The 24,214-nt window shown below is 43.4% G+C and overlaps 1 protein-coding gene across 1 annotated transcript in view; it reads right to left on the reverse strand.

Annotated features, from left to right (window-relative positions):
• Arhgap35 (Rho GTPase activating protein 35) overlaps positions 1–24,214 on the reverse strand; it is a 121,205-nt gene that overhangs the window by 49,061 nt on the left and 47,930 nt on the right. The window contains exons 2-3 of the mRNA XM_041655063.1: positions 17,201–21,074; positions 5,185–5,329 (exon numbers count right to left, since the gene is read on the reverse strand). Of these exons, the coding sequence (XP_041510997.1) occupies positions 5,185–5,329; positions 17,201–20,881 (3,826 nt within the window). The 5' untranslated portion in view covers positions 20,882–21,074. The remainder of the gene's footprint in view (positions 1–5,184; positions 5,330–17,200; positions 21,075–24,214) is intronic.

Genomic DNA, 24,214 nt, shown 5'->3' on the forward strand with positions numbered 1-24,214 from the left:
GATTCAAATCTGACTGAGACATAGGCTTTGAAATTTATTTAACCAACCTGGAAAATTCCAAATTTAAGCCTTATTCTGAACAGGTATTCTCAGAACAATGTTCTAAAAGTGACCTCTCACCCTACTCCCAGACACATAAACTGTGCAGAAGTGAATACTCCTACTTCCTGTCATGAAGCAGGGAATTCAATTAACTTGGCCAGTATTCTCTGTTACTTAGGAGTCACACAGGCTCCACAAGGGAGCAGTGACTCTATGGCCTCAACCTATTTTTCACACAAATGAAACCAAGGGCCAAGGAGGGCATAGGACAGAAAGACAGGCCCAGCCTCCCCACTGCACAGTGACTCTCATGGAGGTCCCAGAGCAGCTGTGGTAGTAACATGCCCTCTTCCAGGCTTTCCATGTAACAAGAGCTGAGAGGATGAAAATATAACACCTTATTAGCACAGCAAGCAAAGAGGCTGACCCTGAAGCTGCCTAACAGCATCTGCAAATCAATGTGAGAGCTCTTCTAACTACTGGCCACAGTAGCCTCAGCACAATGTAATTTCGGGCAACATGAAACAAAGGTAAAGGAACTGGTTATGAGGAATACAAGAACAAACCAAAATCAATCTGCACTCATGACATGCCAAGTTACCCTAAGGAGGAAAATATACTCAGAAAGAGCTTCAATAGAAGGTGGGCTATAAATAAAATAGCAGGAACGACAGTTTTCACATGAGAATGCCACAAGCCCAGCTGGTGTACACTTGCAATCTCAGCACCTGGGAGGTAGAGGCAGAAGGATGAAGAATTCACAAGTTCATCCTCACTGAAGTAGCAAGTTCAAGGCCAGACTGGGCTCCAGGAGACCCAGCCTCAAAAACAAAACAAAACAAATGACAACAAATCCCACAATTTTTAAAGGTACTGGGATGGATTAAGTTGTCCTGACTTGCATACTGTTAAGTCTTATCATAAGCTTCTACTCTGCTGTCCATGCTCCTGTTTGGCTGTGCTCTGGTTAGGCTGAGAGGTGGGTGGATGGGTAGCATCATGAGCCCTGAGGCTGGGGTCTGAGCTCTCAAGCCCTGCCTCTGAAATGCAAAGTGCAATACACTGTTTTATCTGCCAGGGTCATGTGTCAGGGTTATCAATATGAAGGGAACAGATGAAGAAACTGGGATATAAGTTCTTTTGAGATTGGTCTGCTCTGACAAAGTTTGATGGGATGTTGTTTCTGCTTGTCTGGACTCTATACTGCAGTTCCTCACATGAGTGAAGAACAAAGACATGAGAGGCCAATGACAGCACCCATTTTCCTGAAGGAAAATCTAATCATTCAACACAAGCCTACAGAGCTTGTACAAGTCAATGTCACAGATGTGTTCTGCTTGAGGAGGAAGCACTGGTCCTGTGCCCACTGTAAGCTGGGAACTTACTTATCCAAGACCACACTCTGAGGAGGTCATATGTAGTACTGAAGTGGGCTGAGAGTGATGAGAGGTCCAGACAGTACTTTACATCAAAGTTACTCTGTAAGGCAACTGTCTACACACTTCAGAAAAGGTAATGGTGGCAGTAGGAGTGGTGGAGTGAGGATGGAATTGAGTGTTTGCATCCTAGAGTAAAAAAACTCAACCATAACAGACAGTTAAAAGTCAGCTGAGCAAATTCAAACATGAACTAAACATAAAATAACACTATCAGTATTATCAACGGTAACGTTTTTCTTTCAGGTGCTGGAGGTGGAACCCAGTGTTCATGTTGAGCAGCTAAGCAGGTGCCTGAGCACTGAGATCTACCCCAGCCTTGGCAGATACTGCTTTCTTTTTAAAAATCTATCACTACTAGTGCGTGTGTGAGGGTACATGTTTGTATTGTGGAGCACGTGTGGAGGTCAGGGACTTTTAGGAGGTGGTTTTCACCTTCTGCCAGTGAAGGTCTTGCCAGGGCCCTGGTGAATATTCTTAAAGTGACAATGCCAGTATAGCCAAAAAGTATGAAGCTTCTTTCAACTTTTCAATAGCTTCAAACTGGCAAACCAAGAGAAAGGGCAGTGGGGTGGGGGAGGGGCAGTTACTGGTGTGGTGACACACACCTGTAATCCTAGCAAAGAGAAGGAAGCCAGCCTGGTATACAGACCAACATTCAGGATGTAAAAAACAAACAAACAAAAACCCCCAAAACCCAAACAAACAACAATGAAAAATTCAGACTGAATTCACTTTGTTTTTCTTATATGGTGATATGGGAGTCCCCTCTGTATGCTGCGAATACCACTGGTTAATAAAGAAACTGGCTTGGCCTTATAGGGTAGAACAGAGCTAGTTGGGGAGTGGGGGGGATTAAACGGAATGCTGGAAGAAAGGAGGCGGAGTCAGAGAGAAGCCATGGAGCCACTGCCTGAGACAGGCTTGCTGAAACTTTGCTGGCAGGCCATGACCTTGTGGTGATGTACATATTAATGGAGATGGGTTAAATTTGGATGTAAGAGTTAGCAAATAAGAAGTCAGAGCTAATGGGCCAAGCAGTGATTTAAATAACACTGGTTTCTGTGTGATTATTATGGGAGTCTGGGACGACAAGCAGCCTCCTACAACAAAAAAACCTTATGTGGAGCTGGGCCGTGGTGTCACACATCTTTAATCCCAGAACTCAGGAGACAAGAGGCAGGTGGATCTCTGTGAGTTTGTAGCCAGCCTGGTCTACAGAGTAAGTTCCAGGACAGCAAAGAAACGTCTTGGAAAAAACAAAAAACAAACAAACAAACAAACCCCACACAACCAAACAAACAAAAAACAACACCAAAAAACCCTTATATGGTAGCTACAGCTGAAGCCTGGGTCCTCTGAACAGAGACACTGGTGTGGGTTTTCACAAGATGGTCAGTGAATTCCTGATAAGGAGACTTGGTGAATACAATCTCTTTCCAGAGGTCAGGGGTCAAGTAGCTGTAGGTCTCTGCGATGGCATCAAAGGTGACCTTGGCAAAGTTGCCCAGGGTGACAGTGAAGTCTCTGGCTGATGTGCAGCAGTTATTAACACTGGCCATCATCAGTAACTTCTTGGGCACGGGAGCAGAGATTATGCCAGTGCCTCTGAGTGAAGGGATGAAATATACCAACACAAAGTCAAGATTCAGGTCTCTTGGAGCATGGCTATGCTCCAGGCACCACAATCTATGCCACTCATGTGGGTCTCCCTAAGCTCTGTGGTCCCTCCACGAGACAGGCTAGTTATTAGTGTTCACAATGCAGTGATGAACAGATGATAGAGCTGAGAATCTGATCCAAGCAAGGCCATGTGTTCAAAGGTTTATCACGACCCCAGAATACCTCTACTAATTAATATGCCTCTTTTTTTGACACTGTGCAGCTCTGGCTGGCCTGAACTCAGAGAACTTCCTGCCTCTACCTCTCAACTGCCAAGATTTAAGGTGTGAAGCACCCCACTTGGACCCTGCTTCTTAAACACACAAGGAGATGATGCTTCACAATCAGCAACAGCAGCTGCTTCTACAACATTGCAGTAAGATACAATGCAGTTAGGCAATCTGTATTTCAAACCAGTTGTACAAAATGTATAGTTCTGTTGTCAATTAAAGTAAGTAACTTAAAAAGGCACACTTTCAGAGTTTAGGGGCTGAGAAATATACACATAAAACAATGTCTTACTTAACATAAAGACCTAATAGTCTTTCATATGGGCTGGAGGGGTCAGTAGTACAACAAGGAAGAACGGCGAGGCTTTTCTACATCAGGATCACATAAACAGGAAGGTCTAGGAAAGAGATGATAGTGGGGAAGCAGAAATGAATGGGTGGGGACAGAGGCAAGAGATGATGTAGATCTAGCAGGCCTGGGATGCGATCAGATGAATCAGTGTCTGGAGAGACAGTGATGCAATCTGGTGGAGTTTGCAGAGCAGCAGCTTGGCTTGACAGTGACTGAAGGTGGACAAGCGTCAGGGTTGAAAAGGATTAAGAGGACACAGAGTCCCATGTTTGTGTATGCTCTGGAGGTGTTAAGAATGAGACACAGGACCTTGCACAAGCCAGGTAAGTGCTCTAGTATTGAGCTACACACCTAGCCCATGCCTCTCTATTTTCCACCTTAAATTTTATTTATTTTATGTGCATGGGTGTTTTGCTTCCATGTATTATCTACATACACGCAATGCTTACGGGGCTAGAAGACAGTGCTCCAGAAGGTATTTTGGAAGGTTATGAGCTGCCATGTGGATGGATACTGGGACACTCATAACTGCTGAGCATTGCCTGGCTCCCAAGTCTACATTCTTAAGCTCAACCAATAATGCTTGGGAATCCACACTGACAAGTACCTACAAAACCTCCTCCTCAAAGATCCCTGAAAGTAGCTAGGAGAAGAAAGAAAGAAACAATAATGTGAAACTGGAAGGCAAAGAGACATGTAAGAGCCCTAAGTCAGTAAAATGAAGCACCCACACAAGTAAAACTGTACTATCTTAAGAACATAAAAACTTAAGGCAACTTCTCTTTTTGTATCTCACACTGTTCCATGTACAAAAACCCAGTCACAGCCGGGCGGTGGTGGCGCACGCCTTTAATCCCAGCACTCGGGAGGCAGAGGCAGGCGGATCTCTGTGAGTTCGAGACCAGACTGGTCTACAAGAGCTAGTTCCAGGACAGGCACCAAAAACTACAGAGAAACCCTGTCTCGAAAAAATCAAAAACAAAAAACAAAACAACAAAAAAAACCCAGTCACATGATCACAAGATATTCAAGCACTATGATTGTTTTCTTACCTCAGAGCAGAGACCCTACCTGTACATGAGTCTTAGATGCCCGATCAGAATGCCAGGATTGGTCTCAAATACTTGTTCCTATTATTGAGTGTAATATGTGTTCCATATAAAGCCCTTACTCTGACCTCATGCAATCTACAGACCCACAAGGGGACACAAAACAACACAAACTACCAAAAGAACTAACCACACGCTAAAGCTATGTGAGGACAGATCTGAGGACAGAACTGCTCCCACATATTTTAAGTCTCCTTAGTGCCACACTAGCCTTCCGATTGAAGCTTCAGTGGTCAGATCACCCAGCGCCTTTCTATTAGCATCTCTCATTTCCAGAAAGTTCACAAATCCCAGCCCTCTTGGAAGCTCCCTGCAGGGAATGGAAGGTACTATTTGCTGTGGGAGATGCTTACCTGTGGCTTCAATATACTCAATGCATCTTTCAATAAAAATGGGAATTGGCTTCTCTGGAGTCACCACAGTTGTTAAGGGCACCCCAAAATAGTTACTCTCCCAGGTTGCCTTCGTGATGGATGGTCGGGGTTTGGGCTTTGGTTTCTGTCCAGGAAAGAAAAAAGGAAGCACAAAACAAAGTGAGTATCATAAGTATCTGCAAGGGTTCCAAAGAGGAACTGGCAGTTGGTAACAAAGTGCTGAAAAGATTTCAAGAGGACAAACAGATCCAAATTTGCTCATCTCCTTAATAGCATTTTCTAGCCTCCAAATATCACATAAGATACTGGAAAGTTGTCACACAGTCACACCTTTGGTGTGAGAGTGCATTATTAGAACAAAGATGTTTATAAGAAGCTGGCCAAGTTTACTCAATAAAGTAACAACATAATGGCATCCACATCCTCCACTGGGGACACATTGGAGTAAACAGGAAGTTTTCCAAATAATCTACATAATAATAAATGGTATATACTCAGAGATGGCTGATGCCTCGGAAAGATCAAACATGGGTCCAAAAACTAGTAACTTCCTCTTTCCAGAGAAGAGACAGCACATATTCTGTCAGAGTTGTCTCAAATGAGGATTCCCTTTGATACATTAGCCCGGGGTTAATTCCTGGTGTTTTCCACATTAGGAAAGGGTAAAGCCAACTAATCAAACAAACAAACAAAATAACATAACCCAGGCCCATGCCTATAAATTCAGTCCTTGGGAGGCAGGGGTGGGACCAGCAAGAGCACCAGGCTAGCCTGGGCTACAATGTAATTCTGTCTATTCTTTTATTCCTTACAAAGCAGTCAGCAGGGCAATGATAGCCACTGAGATTTTACTGTTACCAAACAAGTCCCACATACACTTCCTTTAAAATCTCACAACCTTTCACTTTTTCAAGAAAAAGAAGTCCATAGGCCTCAATGACTCAATTAGTGATAATGCTTGATTACCAAAGCCCATGCTATTTAATAGTAATTACTGAAATAGTCTGCCTCAAAAATCACTCAAACTGTGACCCCCCCCCACCCTCACTGAATTTAGTACTTTTATTTTGAAGCTTATATTTGGGGAGGGGGCATGTTTTATACTAATGGAAACTCCCCAAAGCCAAGGAAATGGGGTTTAGAATGTCGATCTTTCTTAAAGTATCTAATAAGAGGGCAACAGAATATAGGTAAATTAGAGCAGTGTGATTCTAATAATCAGTTTTCATTTCCAAGTGGCTCAGCCCAATGTAGCAGGGCAGATGACTCCCTTTAACAATGTGCATGGATTATAAATCTAGTTAGGGATCTTCCCACAAAACCCACAGAAGGAGACATCCAACTGCGAGGTCACAGGTCAATCAACCTTCCCCTTTTCTTCTGCCCATTTTCATTCATTTTAGTACTCCTTATAAGGGGAAAAGATACTTCCTGTTTAGTCTGAGATTCTTTGAAAACTTCCTGTGCAAATTAGAGGGGTGGGAGTGGGAAGTAGGAGTTAGGAGTTAGAATTAGAGAGGGTAGAGGCAAATTAAAAAGTATACTGGGCTGCTAACTGGTAATACTTCAGAAAACAGTCAAAGGGCAAAGAAAGCCCAACCATTAGCCTGCTAAATAAGTTAATGTGGAGGTTCATGGACCCCCACGTGGCTTGGCCCTGACAAACACACGCCACAGCTCTTGAGGTAAGCAGGTACTGACTTTAGGGAAAAACAAACTGGTGACCTGATTTTTCTTTATGGATAAATCTAGACTGTCCAGCAGTGTGTGATGCATGCTATAAGCCATACTTGTACAAAGCTCAACATAAAGAGTGTAAGCTTTGCTGCCAGACATTATGTACCAACAGGTGCAACAGTGGCATGGCTGCTATGGGAGTAACCAATTGCTTTCTGATTGGATCTGAGGCCTGCTCCACAGAAGATAAACCTGGTGACAATTCCAGCTGGAAAAGGCAGGACAGACAACACACAGAGACTCAAAACTTGTCAAAGTGCCAAGAATGAATGGCTGTTGAGTGAGGGCTCAGCTCTAAATGAACACTGATTATCAAACCCCACAAGGTCCAGAGGACATCTTGAAGAGGGAGACAGACAAAATGGAAGAACCAAAGGATGAGGGAAGGGTGCTGTCAAGTGCTGACTTCTGGACAAGACATATCATTGTGCTTACAAAGTAACAGCAGCTATAGTTACTGTATTACCCAAGACCTAAACAAGAGCAAACCAGCAATACTTCCAGCATGAATGGAGGGAGGTCTTCTAAGACTCCATCTAGCTGAAGAGCCTGACAATTGATGGCTGGTCTGAGAGGGAAAGTTAATTTTCCTTCTAGATATGTTGCTCATGTGCATGTAGGCAACACTAATTGGGCTCAAGGGTGTTTAAATAAAAAAAGAAAAAGAAAAAGACAAGAAAGCTAAGTGGGTTGTTTAGGGGATGAGGGGCTTGGTGAAGGTAGATATGATCAAGATACATTGTATGCATATACACGTGTGAGTGTGAGTGTGTGTGTGTGTGTGTAGGTGTAGGAAATTGTCAAAGAGGCTGCTATGGTGGTCCACACCTTTAGTCCTAGCACTTGGGAGGCAGAAGCAGGTGGATCCTCTGTCAGTTTGAGACCAGCCTGGTCTACATACAGAGTTCCAGAACCTGTCTCAAAACAACAACAAAGAAAAAAAAAGTTAAAGAATTAAAAAAAATTAAAAAGCCTGGAATGGCAGTAAGGTAAGGGGTAGGCAGATCTCTGAGTCCAAGGTCAACCAAAATTACACAGTAAAATTCACACACACCACAAAGAATTTAACCTGCTGGGGACGTGGTTCAACTGGTAGGACACTCGCCCAACTTGCATAAAACTCTGGGTTTGAAGCCCAGCACCATATAAAATCGGGTGTGGTGGTGCACACCTTTAATTACAGCACTTGGATGTGGAAGAAGAGAATCAAAAGTTCAAGGTCATCCTAGACTAAGTAAGAAGTATGAGGCCAGGTTGGTTTCTGTAAGACCCTATTTCACAAGAGAAAAACAGATTTCTATGTTTCAATCTGACTGATGTGGTTTGGGTCAAGTACTGTATCACCTCTATCTACCTTCCTAGCATCATCCTGGTCACATGGTGTTATGGGCAGGATCTTTCAGCTGATGTGTACTATTGTAGTCACATGGCCTTGGATCAAGCAATATTCTTCCTGTAAATGTTTCTGCCATTTAAAAGGTTAGTTCTGAAGTGTGAATAAACAGTGACTGACCATCTGTATTAAAACAACAACAACAACAACAACAACAACAAAAAAACCCACTTCCATCAATCCCACCCAATTTCTTGGTCAAAATGAAGATAATACTATTCCCTAGTAAAACTGAAACTTCCAAATAAAGTGCTGCTAAGGGAAAGAGTGGAACCAAAAAGCAGTAGGTGACCCTGATTCTCCTAGTCATCACTGGGATGCTTTCTAGCTTTAGTTCTAGAATCTAATCAAATTGAAACAATATACTCCTCAAAGCGATGCTCATGTGTATGCTTCCAAGCCACTGGCTAGAGAGGTTTGTCTCACTTAATTACTTTCTAAGCACCAGATCCCAAGTTTCTCTCTTTTTAGTGGTACCAGAGATTGAACCTAGAGCAGAGAAGATAGGCAAGCACTCCACCATTTAGTCCCCAGAATAGCATGCTTCTGTTGTTGGTCATACCTCCAGAATACCCCACTCCCACTAAAAGCATGCATACTAAGAACCCTGGGGCCACTGAGCTGGTCCAGCAGATAAAGGCACCTGCTATTAATGCTGAGGGCCTTTTTTTCTATTCTCAGGACTTACATGGTGAAGCAGAAAACCTATTCTTTAAAGTTGTCTCTCTCATCTCTATAGGCACAAGGCATGCCTGAGCCTACATAGAAAATAATGGAGAATGAGGAGCAAAAGTAGGAGGGGGGAAAGAAAGAAGGGAGAGAAGGACGGAGGGAAAGGAAAGGGAGGAACTCTGGAGATGAGTCCAAGGAAATCCTACCGAGGTGGGTCTGATTGCAGAACTTGTACTTTACAGCACTACAGTTTATATAAATAAGTTCTTGGTTTAGGCAGAATGAGCAAATGGATGCTGAGTAAAGTATAAAAGTACACCAACTATCTGGAAAACTTCTAAAGGTAATATATATTTGTCTACTCAAAATTTACTAGGGAAGTCTTTTATTTGTGTGTATGTGTTAGCTTCCTGTTTATTGCTGTGATAAGACAACAAGCAACCTGGGGAGGAAAGAGTTTTTACTTGGTTTACAACATTCCTATTACAGTCCATCATTTAAGGAAGTCAGGGCAGGAACTTAAGGCAAGAACCTAGATATGAGAACTGGAGCAGAGACCATGGGGAAGGCTCTTCCTGTCTTCTCTACTTTCTTTCGCTTATTTTGGTTTTTGAGACAAGGTCTCATTATGCAGCTAGCTAGCCCTGGCTTGCTTGGTGTACATAGCATCAAACTCAGAGATCCACCTGCCTCTGCTTTCCGAGTGCTCAGATTAAAGGTGTGTGATACTATACCCTACACTAGTTTACTTTTTTATATACCTGAGGATTACCTGCTTGGGGATGGTACTACCCACAGTGGGCTGGCACCTTCTAACAAGGAATGCCCTGTAGACCAATATGATGGGGCCATTTTTTTCAACTGATATTCTCTCTTCTTAGATGACTCTATCTTGTGTCAGCCTGATAAAAAACAAACAAACAAAAAAAAACAAAAACAAACCAGCCCAGGGTGTGGGTGTATGTGTGCCCACGATGACGGTGGTGTCATATTCCCTGGAGCTGGAGTTACTGGCATCTGTGAACCATCTGATGTAGGTGCTGGGAACTGAACTCTGATCATCTGATAGAGTATTAAGTGCTCTTGACCTCTGAGATTTGTCTCCAGCACCAGATGATGATGTTTATTATTATTCCAAAAGACAGAATCTTGCATAGTCCTGGGTGGCTTTAAGGTCTTGAATCCTCTTGCCTGTCTCCCTAACACTGGGACTATAGGCATGGGGCACTATCTTCAGCTACTATCAGGCAATCTCAAGCTGGAAAAAGAGCCCTAAAGCAGTTATGTTCAAACAGTTGTAGAGCCATCTACTAATAATAAGGAGAAGGCTTATTTTGTACAGTTGTGCTCCAGAGATAAGAGCAGGATAAAAGATAAGTTAGACTGCTAATCTCTTTCACCTCAAAGCGTCCAAGATCCAGTTTAACCCTCCAATTTATGAATGAGATAGCATTTAGAGAATATCAATCCCCTTTGTCGGGTGACAGAATTCCACCCCACCTCCTCACATGCATTCTTTTAAGCTTTAAACTCTGGATTAGAGTGTCAAATACATCTAGATTAGAGTGTCAAATACATCAAATACATTTAGATAACTGAAGGTTCTCCAGAGTATCATAAAATTAGACAGGAATTCTTGAACAACTATTCTAAACCTTCCTCATCAGGAAGTCAGTTTGTGGAATGCCATGACAAATTCTGGGCTGGCTTCTGATATTACCAACACTTCTGGCATCTAAAGGGTTACTGAATACATTTTAGCTGGAAATGGCTTGCCAGATGTCTTGTGTCCCCAGTAAGGCACATGTCCCTCTTTAGGGAATCACAGGGAGCACTCTCACAGCAGGTGCTCTCAACATCCATCTTCTTTTGGGGTATTCACTTAGCAGGCCAAACCAGAAAAAGCAGGAGAGGCCAAGCCCTAGAATGACCCACACATCTGTGCCTCAAGTGGGTCAAACAAAGCAATAGCAATTCCCTAGGAAGCTAGGTGCCGAAACCTCACAGCCACAGCCCACACTACTTCTTCCAGGATGAAATGTCAAGACCCAGATAAAGGCAGGACCAACTTAAGTCATCTCCTCCTTTCCTTTTAGACAGATGCTGATAGAATAAATAACGTCTCCACTTTTCCAGATCTCTTGGTTTCCCTAAAAACAAACTTACAGCTATGTGTACTAGCTCACACCTGCAATTCTAGCACTTGGGAGTCAGAGGCAGGATGACCGAGTCTGAGGCCAGCTTGGACAGTATAGTGAAAGTTTGTTTTGAAAAACAAAACAAATAAAAAAAGCACCACTCAAGGCTTTTTTCCCCACCCCTTCTCACATTCATTGCCAACAGTGTGATTTTCTAATTAACAACTATCCTCTATGTTTCCAATAGAGTTTCAAAGGGGCCCTTTCAATTAAGTTATTCATACTCCTGGCACTTATCAGCTTATAGCACCTTGATTTAGGGCAAAACAGGAAGAAACACAAACCCTGGTGTTACCACCATCTAGCCCTCTTATATGAAGGAAAGGGAAGGTGGCTGTGTCATCACACTGCAGAATGAAGGAGTGTGGCAAAGCTAAGGATCTTGAGGCTCGATTTTTGGCCAGTGCAGCTGGGGGCAAGATAGAAAAGGCAGCTGGATCTAGGCATAGGTCCACGCACACTGATTGGAGCTAACCTCAACATGGGTCGTGCAGAGATAATTTTATATGACCAGGTGGTGGAAGAGAACCAGTTGGCTTAGGGAAGTATCACAACAATTCTTTGTCCTTTGAAAAGAGGACCTGGACTCCCTATTTTATTTAAGGAGCAGGTGTGTGCAAGCTAAAGCAGATAGTTAAAAGATGTTCTATTTTTATCACCAAAAGGACACTACAAAAGTTCTTTAGGCTTAAACTAAAAAAAAAAAAAAAAAAAAAGCCATGATAGTATACATAATCCTAGCACTCAGGAGTCTCAGGCAGGAGGACTGTGAGTTTGTGGCAGCCCGGGCTACATAGAAACTGCTGAGAGAGAGAGAGAGAGAGAGAGAGAGAGAGAGAGAGAATAAAATAACCTGAAAATCCACTGGCATGGAAACAACTTGTTAATGTTCCAATAGCTAATTCAGCCCCTCCATGCCTATTTTGACCTTACTTGACTAGACACTGAAGGCAGAAAGAATAGCACCATGCTGTCCTTAGGAGGGATAGCATAAAGAAACGGTCTTAATAAAAGTTAGACACTGTTTGAATGAACACAAGTGAGTGGGCTCACTGGTCTAAACATGTGCACATGAACAGTGAAAACTAGCAACTTTCTTGCATATGGGAGTGGCAGGTATAAAACTGGCCTCAAAAGTTCACCCACTCTATTGCAGTGTTGGTAAACCAGGCAATGCATTCACGTGTTTGTTTTTGGGACAAGGTCTCATGTAGCCAGACTAGCCTGCAAGTTACTATGCAGCTGAGGCTAATCTTGAACTGATCATTCTACCTTCACCTCCAAGTGCTGGAATTACAGGCAAGTACTACCATGCCCTGCTGAGAAGGTATTTAATCTCTCTGAGCCATGAATGTGCTCTATTTCCTGATCCAGCCAGCTATGAGGAAGCAAGTAGCCTCACACTTCCACCCTACTAAAACCACACTGTTCCCATGCCTTCCCCACCAGGATGGACCATACCTTCAAAATGTGCTCCAAAATAAACTCAACTATGAAATAAATAATGTTGGGGTTAAAAATAAATCATACAAGTTAAAACATAAACCTATACTATTTCTGTGGCAATCACACTATAGACTCCATATGAATAGATTCTGGTCTCCCATCCTGACTTTGAATTCAATACTGTATCTGATGAAGTTCTTCCCATGAACTCTCCATCTTCAATGTCTGTCTGCTTGGTGCTTCATCCACGTTAGCTTTACATTATCAATTCTTAAGAAACTTTCCTAGATGTCTCAGTTGAGAGTAAACTTTGTTCAATAACCCCTCAGTATCTAGTACTTCCACACCTGTTACTTAAGATACATACAAGTTTATGTTCAGAACCTATCACTGAGGAACAACACATGAACTAACTACCACATCTAGGACACCTAAAACACCAGGCAGGAGATAAGTGTTCACTGATGTCTCAGTACTGAACCAAATGCTGCCCTCCTAAAAGGGTGAAGGTGCTTGTACACCGATGTCAAAGTACTTATTTAGAAGAGGTTTGACAGCTCACTCAGTAGGACTAAGCTCAAAAGCATACACTGAATTTTTCTGAGCAAGTTACAAAGAGCTCTTATCATATTCTACTTGTCTGTCAAAACCAATATCCCTCCCAGGGGTGTGGGCAGTCCAATTGCCCAGCTGGTTTTCATTCACACTAGAAACTAGAAACTCCGTTCTAGGCCTCACAAAACGAGAGCTGTGTCTACAAAGCCATAACAACCAACCAATTCACTGAATCCAATGAAATAAGCCAATTCACTGGGGGAACACAAACTGTCAAACTGGTTACTTGGTGCCTTATAGACCAAACAATGCGTGATTCAAACAGTTCACTTTTCAATAGGTTGTCTTGTCATGTGGCAGCTACAGTAAGTGAAAGATTTTCTTTATCACTGTTTTGTCTTTTTATTAAACACAAGAGTAAGAGCGTATCTGACAGAAGGGTAAATAGCCAATAATATCTAGCCTTTAAACAGTGGTCAAACACACCAAATTTCAGCAAACTGAATGAGCCCCAAGGGCACAATTGTGGAACAAGGCTCCATGGCCTGCTTTTTGGCTTTAAAATAAGAGCTGCTGGTCCCGATCTCATCTTTGCAAATGCACAGCCTTGGGAGACAGAGACATGAGCAGCAGCAGCTTTAGACAAAGCTCTATTCACAGCCACCCAAGTGCAATCTTAGAGTTTCAATTTCATTCAGATGAGTGCGGAAGGCTCCCACTGAGGGTAGGCTGCTGAATGGTGCTGTTGGGAAAATGACCCAAGAAGGAGCAAAGGAGCATTGGCTTTACTGTCTGTACTTTCATTAGAAGAGATGAAAGCATCCCTCTCTCTGACTAAGGTACTAATCTAGCAAATTAGGAAGAGTACTGAGTGGGGTTTTTTTTCCCCCTTTCCCCCATCACATTGGTACCCAGAGCAGAGCTTCTCTTCATTAATGTGGTTGCCAGGGCGAGTACAGAGTAAGCATCTGAATCACTGTGGGTTTAACCTTACACCAAAGAGGAAATGGTGTGGTCAGGAGGCCCACAGCAGCCTCCTCCCTGGTACAATGCCATGTTCCACCTGCTGCAGGGGCATGTCACCTTATGCTATGCTTCAGCCTCATCCCTCTTTCAGGTCTAGCTATTTCCATGGTGAAAACAGCACAAACTTCTGGCCCACAATACTCAGCCCTCTGAGGATCATGTTTCCTTTTACAGAAGGTACCAGAGGAGGGACATCATGTGCTCAAGTCCAAATGAGAAAGCAGGGAATTGGGACCTGACCCTAAGACCTCATTCCCAGGGCCTCAGCAGCTAATATCGACCCATACTCCACCTGGGCCATCATAACATTAGCTCTGCCCACAGGTCTTCCCTGGCAGACAGATGACCTCTTCATAGCCACTGTGTAGCTCTGGCTACCCTACCTGGGTGCTATGGCCTGGGTGAGAAGCGGGGGTGGGGGAGGGATGGGCACTTCCCCACAGTTTGGCCTGCAGGAGGGTCTGAGTTATTGTCTACTGAAATCCAGAATGCCTTTCCCCTCGCTTCAAATAAATGCTGTACTGCTTTGTCATGCCAATAAAAATCAAAGGATAAATCCCCCACGGAGGGTAGCTTGCACTCTCTGCCCTGATGGTATCTTGCTTTTCCAGTAAAACAAGTGTCAGTCTGCATTCCCGATGGCAGCAGTCCGAACAGGAGGCCTGCTCTGTGGCAAAGGCTTTCATTTTCTCTGCAGGGATGACAAAGCAGCTCTGCTCATTCCAAAGAACCACTCTCCAAATCAGGGAAGCACAATGCCAGCTTCTACCCATTCTTTCCTAAGGATACTCCTAAAATGACTGCTGGCATGCCATGGTTCTTAGGCCAGAGGAATCATTTCTGTCTGACTTGGAAAAAGGCGTGGCCTACATAACTCAAGACAGGCTGGAAGCTGGTACTGCTTGCCTGCTGATCCAGCAGCTGGGGACATGTCTGGTCCCCAGCAGGGATACAGCTCAAGACACAGAAACTGTTTCTTCTGAGTAAAGCCTTTGCCACAGTGAGATCTAGAAATCAAGTCTTATTTGACAATTTTTAAAAAATTATTTTGATTGTTTTGAGAACGGTTCCATGCTGGCCTTAGGTTTGGTAGGATCCTCCTGTCTCTATCTCTTCGATGTTGGGATTATAGATGGGCACCGCTGCCCCCACCCCCGATAGGGCTTCTCTGTGTAACAGTACTTGTTGTCCTGACCTCACTCTGCAGACCAGGATTGCCTCTAGCACACTTTGTTTCATGTGGTACTGGGACTGGAACCCAGTGTTTCCCAAAGGCTCAGCACACTCTTTACAACTGAGCTACATCCCCAGTCTGGGATGTTTTCAAAGCATCATTTGCAGTATTAAAAATATTGCCAGAAGTCAGAAAAAGACTTATAATTCAGTGTGCTATTATGCCACCTTCTTAATTCCCAGGTGTGCAAACACCCCCACTAATCAGAAGACTGTCAGCATTCACATAAGCTGTTCCAGCAACAGTTTTTACCAGGAGTGGAGGTGGAAGGAAGCCAAAATGTTCAAAATGCTCAGATTTGGTATTATCAAACAAGAAAACTTGGGGGAAATACAGGGAGGTTGGTTAGCTTTCTAAATAAGAACTATTTTCACTGGGTCTTCTTTCCAAGTTTTGAAGAACAATATCCAAGAGGCAGATATGACCCCAGAGTAGACAGACAAGCTATAGAAAAACTAAATGCGAAGAATGTAGAGACTCAAAAAAGGGGCCCACAATTCACACAACACGGCTCTGCCCTTTCTGATGCTACAGACAAGGCTGCCATGGAAGCCTCGGCCAGCAGTGACTGAGAAGCACTCTGCATGACCAAGAACACAATGGTGTCATGCTCCTCCACCTCCCAGGGCCCTGGGTTACCACAATGGCTTCTATGCTATCTCTCAGTACTCCAGATACTTTTGATATGGTGTGTCTTCTAAGGCATTCATTTCTGGCAACTTCCCCCTCTGAGGTCCTTATTTATAAAGCCTCACAAGTGACTGATCTCTGCTGTTTCCTGGCAGGGAGGAGCGTGAGCACCAACCTGTATATATCCCTGTCAGAGTGACCAAGATGTCACTCTCTGAACAGTTCTAATGGTGAGGGGAGTGGGAGGGTGTGTGTGTGTGTGTGTGTGTGTGTGTGAGAGTGAGAGAGAGAGAGAGAGAGAGAGAGAGAGAGAGAGATACTTTGTCTCAAAGCCCAGGCCTAAGAGGACAGGGCACTGCCTCTAGCTCTCTGCATTGTAAACACCAAGTTGCAGTCTACAGCAAGAAAAGACATTTTATCTGCTACTGACATGTAAAACACTACCAGTAACTTCTTCCTTCCCTTGTTGGTCCCTGTCCCTGTCATGCCTGTGGCCCCTTCAAGTTCAGAGACTCACTAATGGAAGAAGTGAATGGAGATGAATGAAGCAAGGGATGTAAAATCTCATTTTACAAAATCCCATGCTGAGATTTTTTTTTTTTTTTTTTGCCATTTCATCACATTCACAGATTTGTGTGTGCAGAGAACCATCTACTCACTAATGTAAAATGTAGTACCCTTTTGTGATCATGAGAAAGCACCATTTGAGAGCCATATAGATGATGTATGTTCAGGTCAAAGGGTGCAAATCTGCAGTCTTTAAGGGAGGAAAGACTACCTGTACTGTCACTGGCTTGGCCACTTGTCAAGACAATGAAGAGCTCTACACCACCTGCTCATTTGGGTAATTACTGTTCTAGGCAAAGGCAAGCCCAGGATACCTATCCAAGGTGCTAACTACATTAGAACTGCCAGTAGTAGATATCTAATACAAAGGTTGGTTCTTACCATAAGGCCAAAGAACAAATGCACTCTCATGCTTATGTGCTCACATCCAGTATTTTTTTTTAAAACCATGTTGTCCTTGAATAGTTGCTATCATCAATCAAATCTCAACAAGATGCTGTGCAAACCCCTACTGACTCATCCCAAATTGAGTCTTACCTTGGTGTTCCTCCTTAGACTTCGAAGGATATTCCTCCTCCTAGGGTCCTCATCTGTTTCATATGGAATGACAGCATTGTCCCCTTTATAACCTTGGGATGCCTGATCCTCCTCTTTCTTCCGGATGGGTCCCAGCTCGTCATCACTCCCTACACTGAAGCTGGTGCGGTAACTAGCAAACCGCCCCAGCCGGGTGCATCTTGTCCTGTACAGCACAGGCTTACTCACAGCTGATACCTTGCGGCCTCGCTCTAGAGAACTCGTGTCCATTTCACTATCAGAACCATTGCCACTGCCATTGGACTGGGCTTTGTTGATGTTCCGAATGGTGATGATCTTGCCCTGGGTGCTGTCGTGGGGCACAGAGTAAATGTTTTCTTCCTCATTCCTTGGCTTGACCACAGCATCTATTGGCTCTGCATAGTCAGAAGGATCAAACCCGTCCTGAGGCAGCCAGGGGCTAGAAGACACAGACTTCCTCTGTCCCTCCCGATGGCCTTGGTCTAGGTAGGACAGATCTTTTGTGATTTCAAAATGGACAGGAGGCTTTGGTTTGACTGGTGGAGGTACTTTGTTGTTCAGTTTACTCTCAAAATTGCTCATTATGAAAGACAGCCCGTCATTTCCCTCCAGCTCCATAGAGAACTTGGAATGGTCTTTGGACAGGGAGGGCAATGTGGCATCTTCCCGAAACAGGTGGTACGATGGAGGCTCCACATCTTCTTCTGAGTCCTGCAAGTTTGAGTTGCAGAGTGGTGACCCAGCCCTGGGGGAATTGAACACTTCTTCAGTGGTGCTGCAAGCCTCAGCAACATTATCGTACATGTGTGTGGCCTCGATTATGTTCTTTTTCTCCACCACATCTTTAAAAAAGGGATGAAAGATCTCAAGTTTATGCTGGGGCTGGCTACAAGGGATGCTTGTGAACCTCCCATCAATTTCTTGTGCAATTTCCTCCCCCTCTGTCAGTTGCTCTCGACTTAAGTCATTGTCCAGGACATCTATAGCGCCATCAGTGAGTGCAACAAGCTGGATGGGGATGATATCCTGCACTTCACAAAGAAAGGCACGCAACATTGCCAAAGAGGCCTTACGTTTGGCTGAATAAAAAACAATGTACCCATGAACCAACCGGCTCTTTCGGATGCTGAACGAGGAATGGTATGAAAGAACAGATAGCTCAATTCGCTTCTTGTGTAGTCCAATTGGAAGTTCAAGTAAAACAGAGTTGCTGCTCCCACAGTGCGAAGATTTACAAGTTTGGGACTGCAGGACAGGAGAGAGTATGTCATCTGCACTAAAGGGATCACCACACATCAGACACATGACAATTCGGAGGTCCACATCAGCCAAGTCTTTGATACTAGCAGTGGAGCTGACCAGGTTTAAGTTGCGTTTAGAATCCAGTAGTCCCTTCAGAACTTGACTGATCTGCTTCTCATTAATGTTGCGTCCGTAACCAATGCCAGCAGAAGCAGGATCAAGAAAGACACACTGTAGTTTGCTAGCGATCTGTTGGCCTTGTTGTATTAAACTGTGCAGAGTTTCTCCACTTGTGTCCCCTCTCTTGTTAACTAAAATTAAGGTCAAGGGGAGGTGAACTAAGTGATTATCCCGCCTGCCCAGTGTGGACTCTCTGCTCTTCTCTATACTCTCCACCACATAGGACAAAGACTCCTTTGAATTGTAAAGGCAGAGGCAGCCATGGGGTTGGAAGGTTGGTGTCTGGAAAGAGTTCACAGGGAGCCTGACATTCCCCTCTATTGGCCTCAGGGAAAGCTCATACATTTTACCATCTATCACATATTTGTCATCATTTGTACAAAGAGCTCGAATTTCATTGGCTAATTCTCGGGCAAGGCCATCTTTGCCTAAGATAACCAAATTGATTCTATCAATGTTGGGGTCAGACAGAGAGTTCTTCTGATTCCGATCAGACGGTCGGATAAAGCGAGAACTAATCAAGTGTTCAATCTTAGCATCCACACAAGCTGGGCAGCTTGGGCATGTCTCCTTTGTGGGGTGGTACACAAAATGAATGTGCTTCAGAATGAGAGCATCACGTTCTGCTTGGAGCTTCTGCAATGCTTTAAATCGCTGTTCTTCTCCCAAAACATCCTGGATGACACCCATCTTTTCCTTGCTGGGTTTGGCATCTAGTTCCAGCTCATAAAACAATTCTGAGTACTCCAAAAGCAACTCCTGGAACTCTTCCTTTGCTCGGTCTATAATCTGTTTTTGGTGCTTGCCATAGATGTCCATATACACAGATTCTTCCAGCCACTGGTAAAAGTCTTCATTCATAATAAAACTACGAGCCTCTTCCCAAGGTTTCCCAGGAGTAATGAAAGGAGAGGTCTCCAAGTTTTCTTTGAATGCCTTTCGCATCTCAGCTCTCTTCCTCTCATTCCTCAGCTTCTCCAAGTGGGTCTCATACAGCTGTTCAGCAGGGACTGTATCCATCAAGTCAAAGGGAATCCTCTCATTTTCCATGTTATCAATGTGGCTGGTGGCATCCCATGGTGTCTCTTCAAGCACAACAAACCACTTTAAGAACTCTGGCTTGGTCTCTAAGAGTTTTTTGGCTTTAATGCAGCTCAGGTGGTCTATTTCATCTAGATTAGGTATGAGGGCTTCAAAAGCCAATGGCAGGGCTGCCAGGTAAAGCTTTCTCCGGCGCTCAATATGCTCGTGCTTGAGGCGGTGGATGTGCTGCAGGAAGAGCTTCTTGGCCTTCTGTGTCCCTTCCAGGTACACATAGTCCTGGTACTCAGGGGATGCCTGCATCTTTCGGCTGACATTCAGCCAGTTCTCGTTGTGATTTTTCACAATGCGGCTCACCAACCACTCATACTTGTCCTTTGCTGTAGCTATTTGCTGACTCTGCTGCTTGAGAGCTTCAAAGTAAGGAATGATTTTTGTCTTTCCTCGACTCTTATCAATGAGCTGCACCAAAGTACTGAAAGCCAAGTCCACATTCACATTGGATCTTGCTGAGGTCTCTACAACCTGGAGGTTCTTTTTGCTTAAGGCAAAAGTATGTGCATCTCTAATGTACCGCTCAACACCCTCATCACACTTAGTCAGGACTACCACTATGGGCTTTTTAGTTTTTGCAAGTTGATTGTAGAGATTGGAGACAAACTTCAGCTGGTCATCGAAGTTCCTGTTCATGCCCCTGCTAACATCGATGCCCAGAAGGAAACCGTCAACCAGCAGCTTTCCATCTGGCATCTGTTTCTGCTCAAAGTCCTGCTCCAACCCCAGCTGGTCAGTGCAAAAATACATGAGTTTTTCAGCTGATGCGAGCTTGGTGGCTGCAGCTCTCTTGATGTAGGGCTGCAGTGCCGTGCTTCGATGAGGTTGAAAAGTCTGATCGTCAATGAACTCAGTCTGCTCCACAATGTGCATCTTACATTCCACACAGTCCTCCAGGGAGCGGCTAACTTCTCCCCAGTAGAGAAAGTGGTCATTATTAACAACCCGTCCACCAAAGTCACTGGTGCTGAGGACAGAAGTGTGGTCCAGGTGAAAATCATCTGCACTTGGGCGCACGAAGCGGTTACACAGACAAGACTTTCCAATGCCACACTGGCCTTTCTCCTTCTCAGTCCCAGACAGTCCCACCACGCTGATGTTGTAGGTGGGGATTCGAACATCTTGCTTTCTTGCCATCATCATCTTCGAAACATCCTGCCACAATCAACTACTTCCGAGATCAGATTAGTGTTCTGCAGTAGAGTAAGAGGGCTTCTCAGCAGTGCCAGGGGAGGCCGGCTGCCAAAGCAGCACAAGTGTCAGTTCCCATAGTGTTCTAAACCAGTATGATGTCAGTTCTTACTACTTCTCATCGCCAAATAGCCAACATGTCTGCCTAGATGGAGGGGGTAAAAGAAAAAAACATCAATATCCAAACTCTACTTTAACTACTAAATTATAATAATTTATAGATAAAAGTTTTTTGTTTCTTTCCTTATTTATTTATTTATTTATTTATTTAGCCTTTTATTGAGACAGGGTTCCTCTGTGCAAAAGCCCTAGCTGTCCTGGAACTAGCTCTGTAAACCTGTCTGGCCTGAACTCACAGAGATCCATCTGCCTCTGTATCTTGAGACAATAGAAGTATTTTTTTAATCCAACAAATATTTAGTAAACCAATGTCTTTAGTAAGTCTTATATTTGGTGAGTGATTAAGGCTGACATCAGAGTTATTGAGATGGTTCAGAGGGTAAAAAAAGGGACATTTCACAAGGGCAACGGTGTCATCCTGAAGGGGCTCCTATGAGTAAGGTCTAGATTAATCTATGAACCAAAGAAATTGTACAGTAATAAATTACAACTCACTACAAAAACATGAACTAAAGCCATACAGTTGGATCAGATGAGAACTATGATGGAAGGTAAAATGTAGGGAAATCTTGAGGGGCAGGATGTTGACAGATAATTCAAATGTCTCCTAAAACTGCCTATTAATTATCAGGAAAAGCTCTCAATAGCAATTATAGTGGAGAAAATAGACAACACCTTTAGGAGGTAATCAAAATTCACATCACCAGTCTGGTACAGAAGCACTTTGGAGACAGAGGCAGGAGAAGCAGTTCAGGAGTAGCCTGAGCAGAGAAGGAAGGGGAAGGATAGATGAGAATGGAGGAAGGAAAGAGCAAAGCTTCCTGGAAGACTCACAATATTGCTTTCAAAATTTACTACAAAGCTACAACAATCAAAACAGTCCTGCAGTGACATAAAGACATAGATCCAATGAAAAAGAAACAGAAAACTCATAGCTAAATCATCATATATATGTGTATATATATATATATATCACCAAATGACTTTTTTTGGAGGGGAGGGGGTAATGGTTTGAGACAGGGTCCCACTTATGTAGCCCTGAAATTCACTATGTAAATCAGGCTGGACTTAAACTCACAGAGATCCATCTGTTTCTGCCACCATGCCTAGCTGGCTAAACGACTTTTGACAAGGCTGTTGAGACCATTCATTGGGAGAAAGGATAGACTTTAAAAGCTGGTGCTGAGGAAAGTGGCTCTTCACACAGGAAAGGACAGAGGTAGGTCTTTATCTACATATAATATACAGAAGCTAACATTAGAGCTGGGGATGTGACTCAGATGTAAGAATGTTTATCTAGCATGTGATAGGCACTTCAATTAAACAACAACAACAATAACAATAACATCAATAAAAACCCCAACTCTAGTAGTGTGTGGTGGAGCACACTTTTAATCCCTTAAGCATTTAGAGGCATACAAATCTCTCTGAATCCAAGGTCAGCTTGGTACACATAGTGAATTTTAGGGTATTCAAGACTACACAGAAGACTCAAAAAACAAACAAACAAACAAAAAACACCACCAACCAAGCAAAAAAACAAAAACTCTAAATGGATCAAAAACCTAAAACTACAAAATGTAGAAGAAAACCTAGGGCAAAAGACTCCCATGAGCAATGGTGGGTAGTGCAGAGATGAGAGATAGCTACCAAGCCTATCAAAGGAGATGTAACCCCATTAAGCAGATACTTTAACTGTACACACATATTGTTGCATGCATGCACACAAACACATCTATACGTGCACATACACTCAATTCTGAAGACAATTTATAACAGTAGACCGTTTCTATTTTAAGAGTTGTCAGAACAAGGAGGTACAATGCTGGTTGCCATGGCTGAGAGAAGGAGTGAACAGGGACCCTGCATTCACACAAAGAATGAAGTCACAGGGATGGGTGGTGGTAGTGGTAAAATATTATTAACAGTTTTAACACTTATGAACTATGTACTAAAATTGGCTAATTTTTTGTTACATGTCTTTTACACATTAAAATTAATTGGGGTGAGGAATGTAGATCAGTGATAGAACACTTGAGTAGAAAAGATAAATCAGAAAAAAAATCAATACAAGTGTTTATGAAGTGGACGGCTATACTAAGATAAAGTATCCCTACTTTTAAAGTATTTTTGGGGAGGAAGAGCCAAAATGAATGTAAATGTTCAGGAAAAAAAATCTCTTTGTGAAAGAGTAAGAATGCCAAGGAGGGACTAGGGCTGTGACTTTCATGCTTGCCTAGGATGAAAGAAACCCTGGGCTTGATCCTCACCCCATATAAACTGGAAGTAGTAGTGCCTGACTGAAATCCTAACACTTGAGGGGTGCAGGCAGAAGATCTGACTATGCAAGGTCATAGGCAAAGCCAGTTTCAGACCAACATGGGTCATGAGAACCTTTCAAAACAAAACCACTGCAGACAAAATGTTAATAGATAAATCTGGATTAAAGTATGTGTGCTGGCTAGTTTTAGGTCAACTTGACATAAGTTAAGAGTTATCCAAAAAGAGGAAACTTCAATTGAAAAAAATGTCTCCATAAGATTTGACTGTAAGTCCTTTTTAAAATTAGTGATTGATGGGGGAGGGCCCAGCTCATTGTCGGTGGTGGCATTCCTGGGCTGGTGGTTCTGAACTTTTTTAATAAAGCAGTTGAACAAGCCATGATGAACAAGCCAGTAACAGCACTTCTCCAAGGCCTCTGCATCAGCTTCCTGCCCAGTGAATTACTGCCCTCACTGCTTTTGATAATCAACTGTTAAATGGAATGGTGTGAGTAAAATAAACCCTTTCGTCCACTAGTTGTTTTTGGTCACGGTGTTTCATCACAGCAATAACATGAAATTCTTTTGTGTTGTTCTTACTGTTATCAATGACAAATTCTCCAGAGTGTAAATATGCATGGGTTCCTCTCATAAAAAGCCCTATAGTTTTCAAGTTCGCTGCTGTGTTCTCCATCTGCAATTCTTATAGAGGAAAGAGTACTACAGTGATTATAAAGGATATGCAAGGCTCTTGAAAACTAGCCTTCTAGACTAGCCTCTCCCCTCTCCCCTGTGGTTGTCCTGGAACTCTGTAGACCAGGCTGCCCTTAAACTCAAGAGATCCACCTGCCTCTGCCTCCCAAGTCTGGGATTGAAGGCGTGTACCACCCTCATGTGGCTAATG

This window comes from Microtus oregoni, unplaced genomic scaffold (assembly GCF_018167655.1).
Source record: "Microtus oregoni isolate MIOR12 unplaced genomic scaffold, Mior012 000006F_ref0000085, whole genome shotgun sequence".
NCBI classification, from domain to species: Eukaryota; Metazoa; Chordata; class Mammalia; order Rodentia; family Cricetidae; genus Microtus; species Microtus oregoni.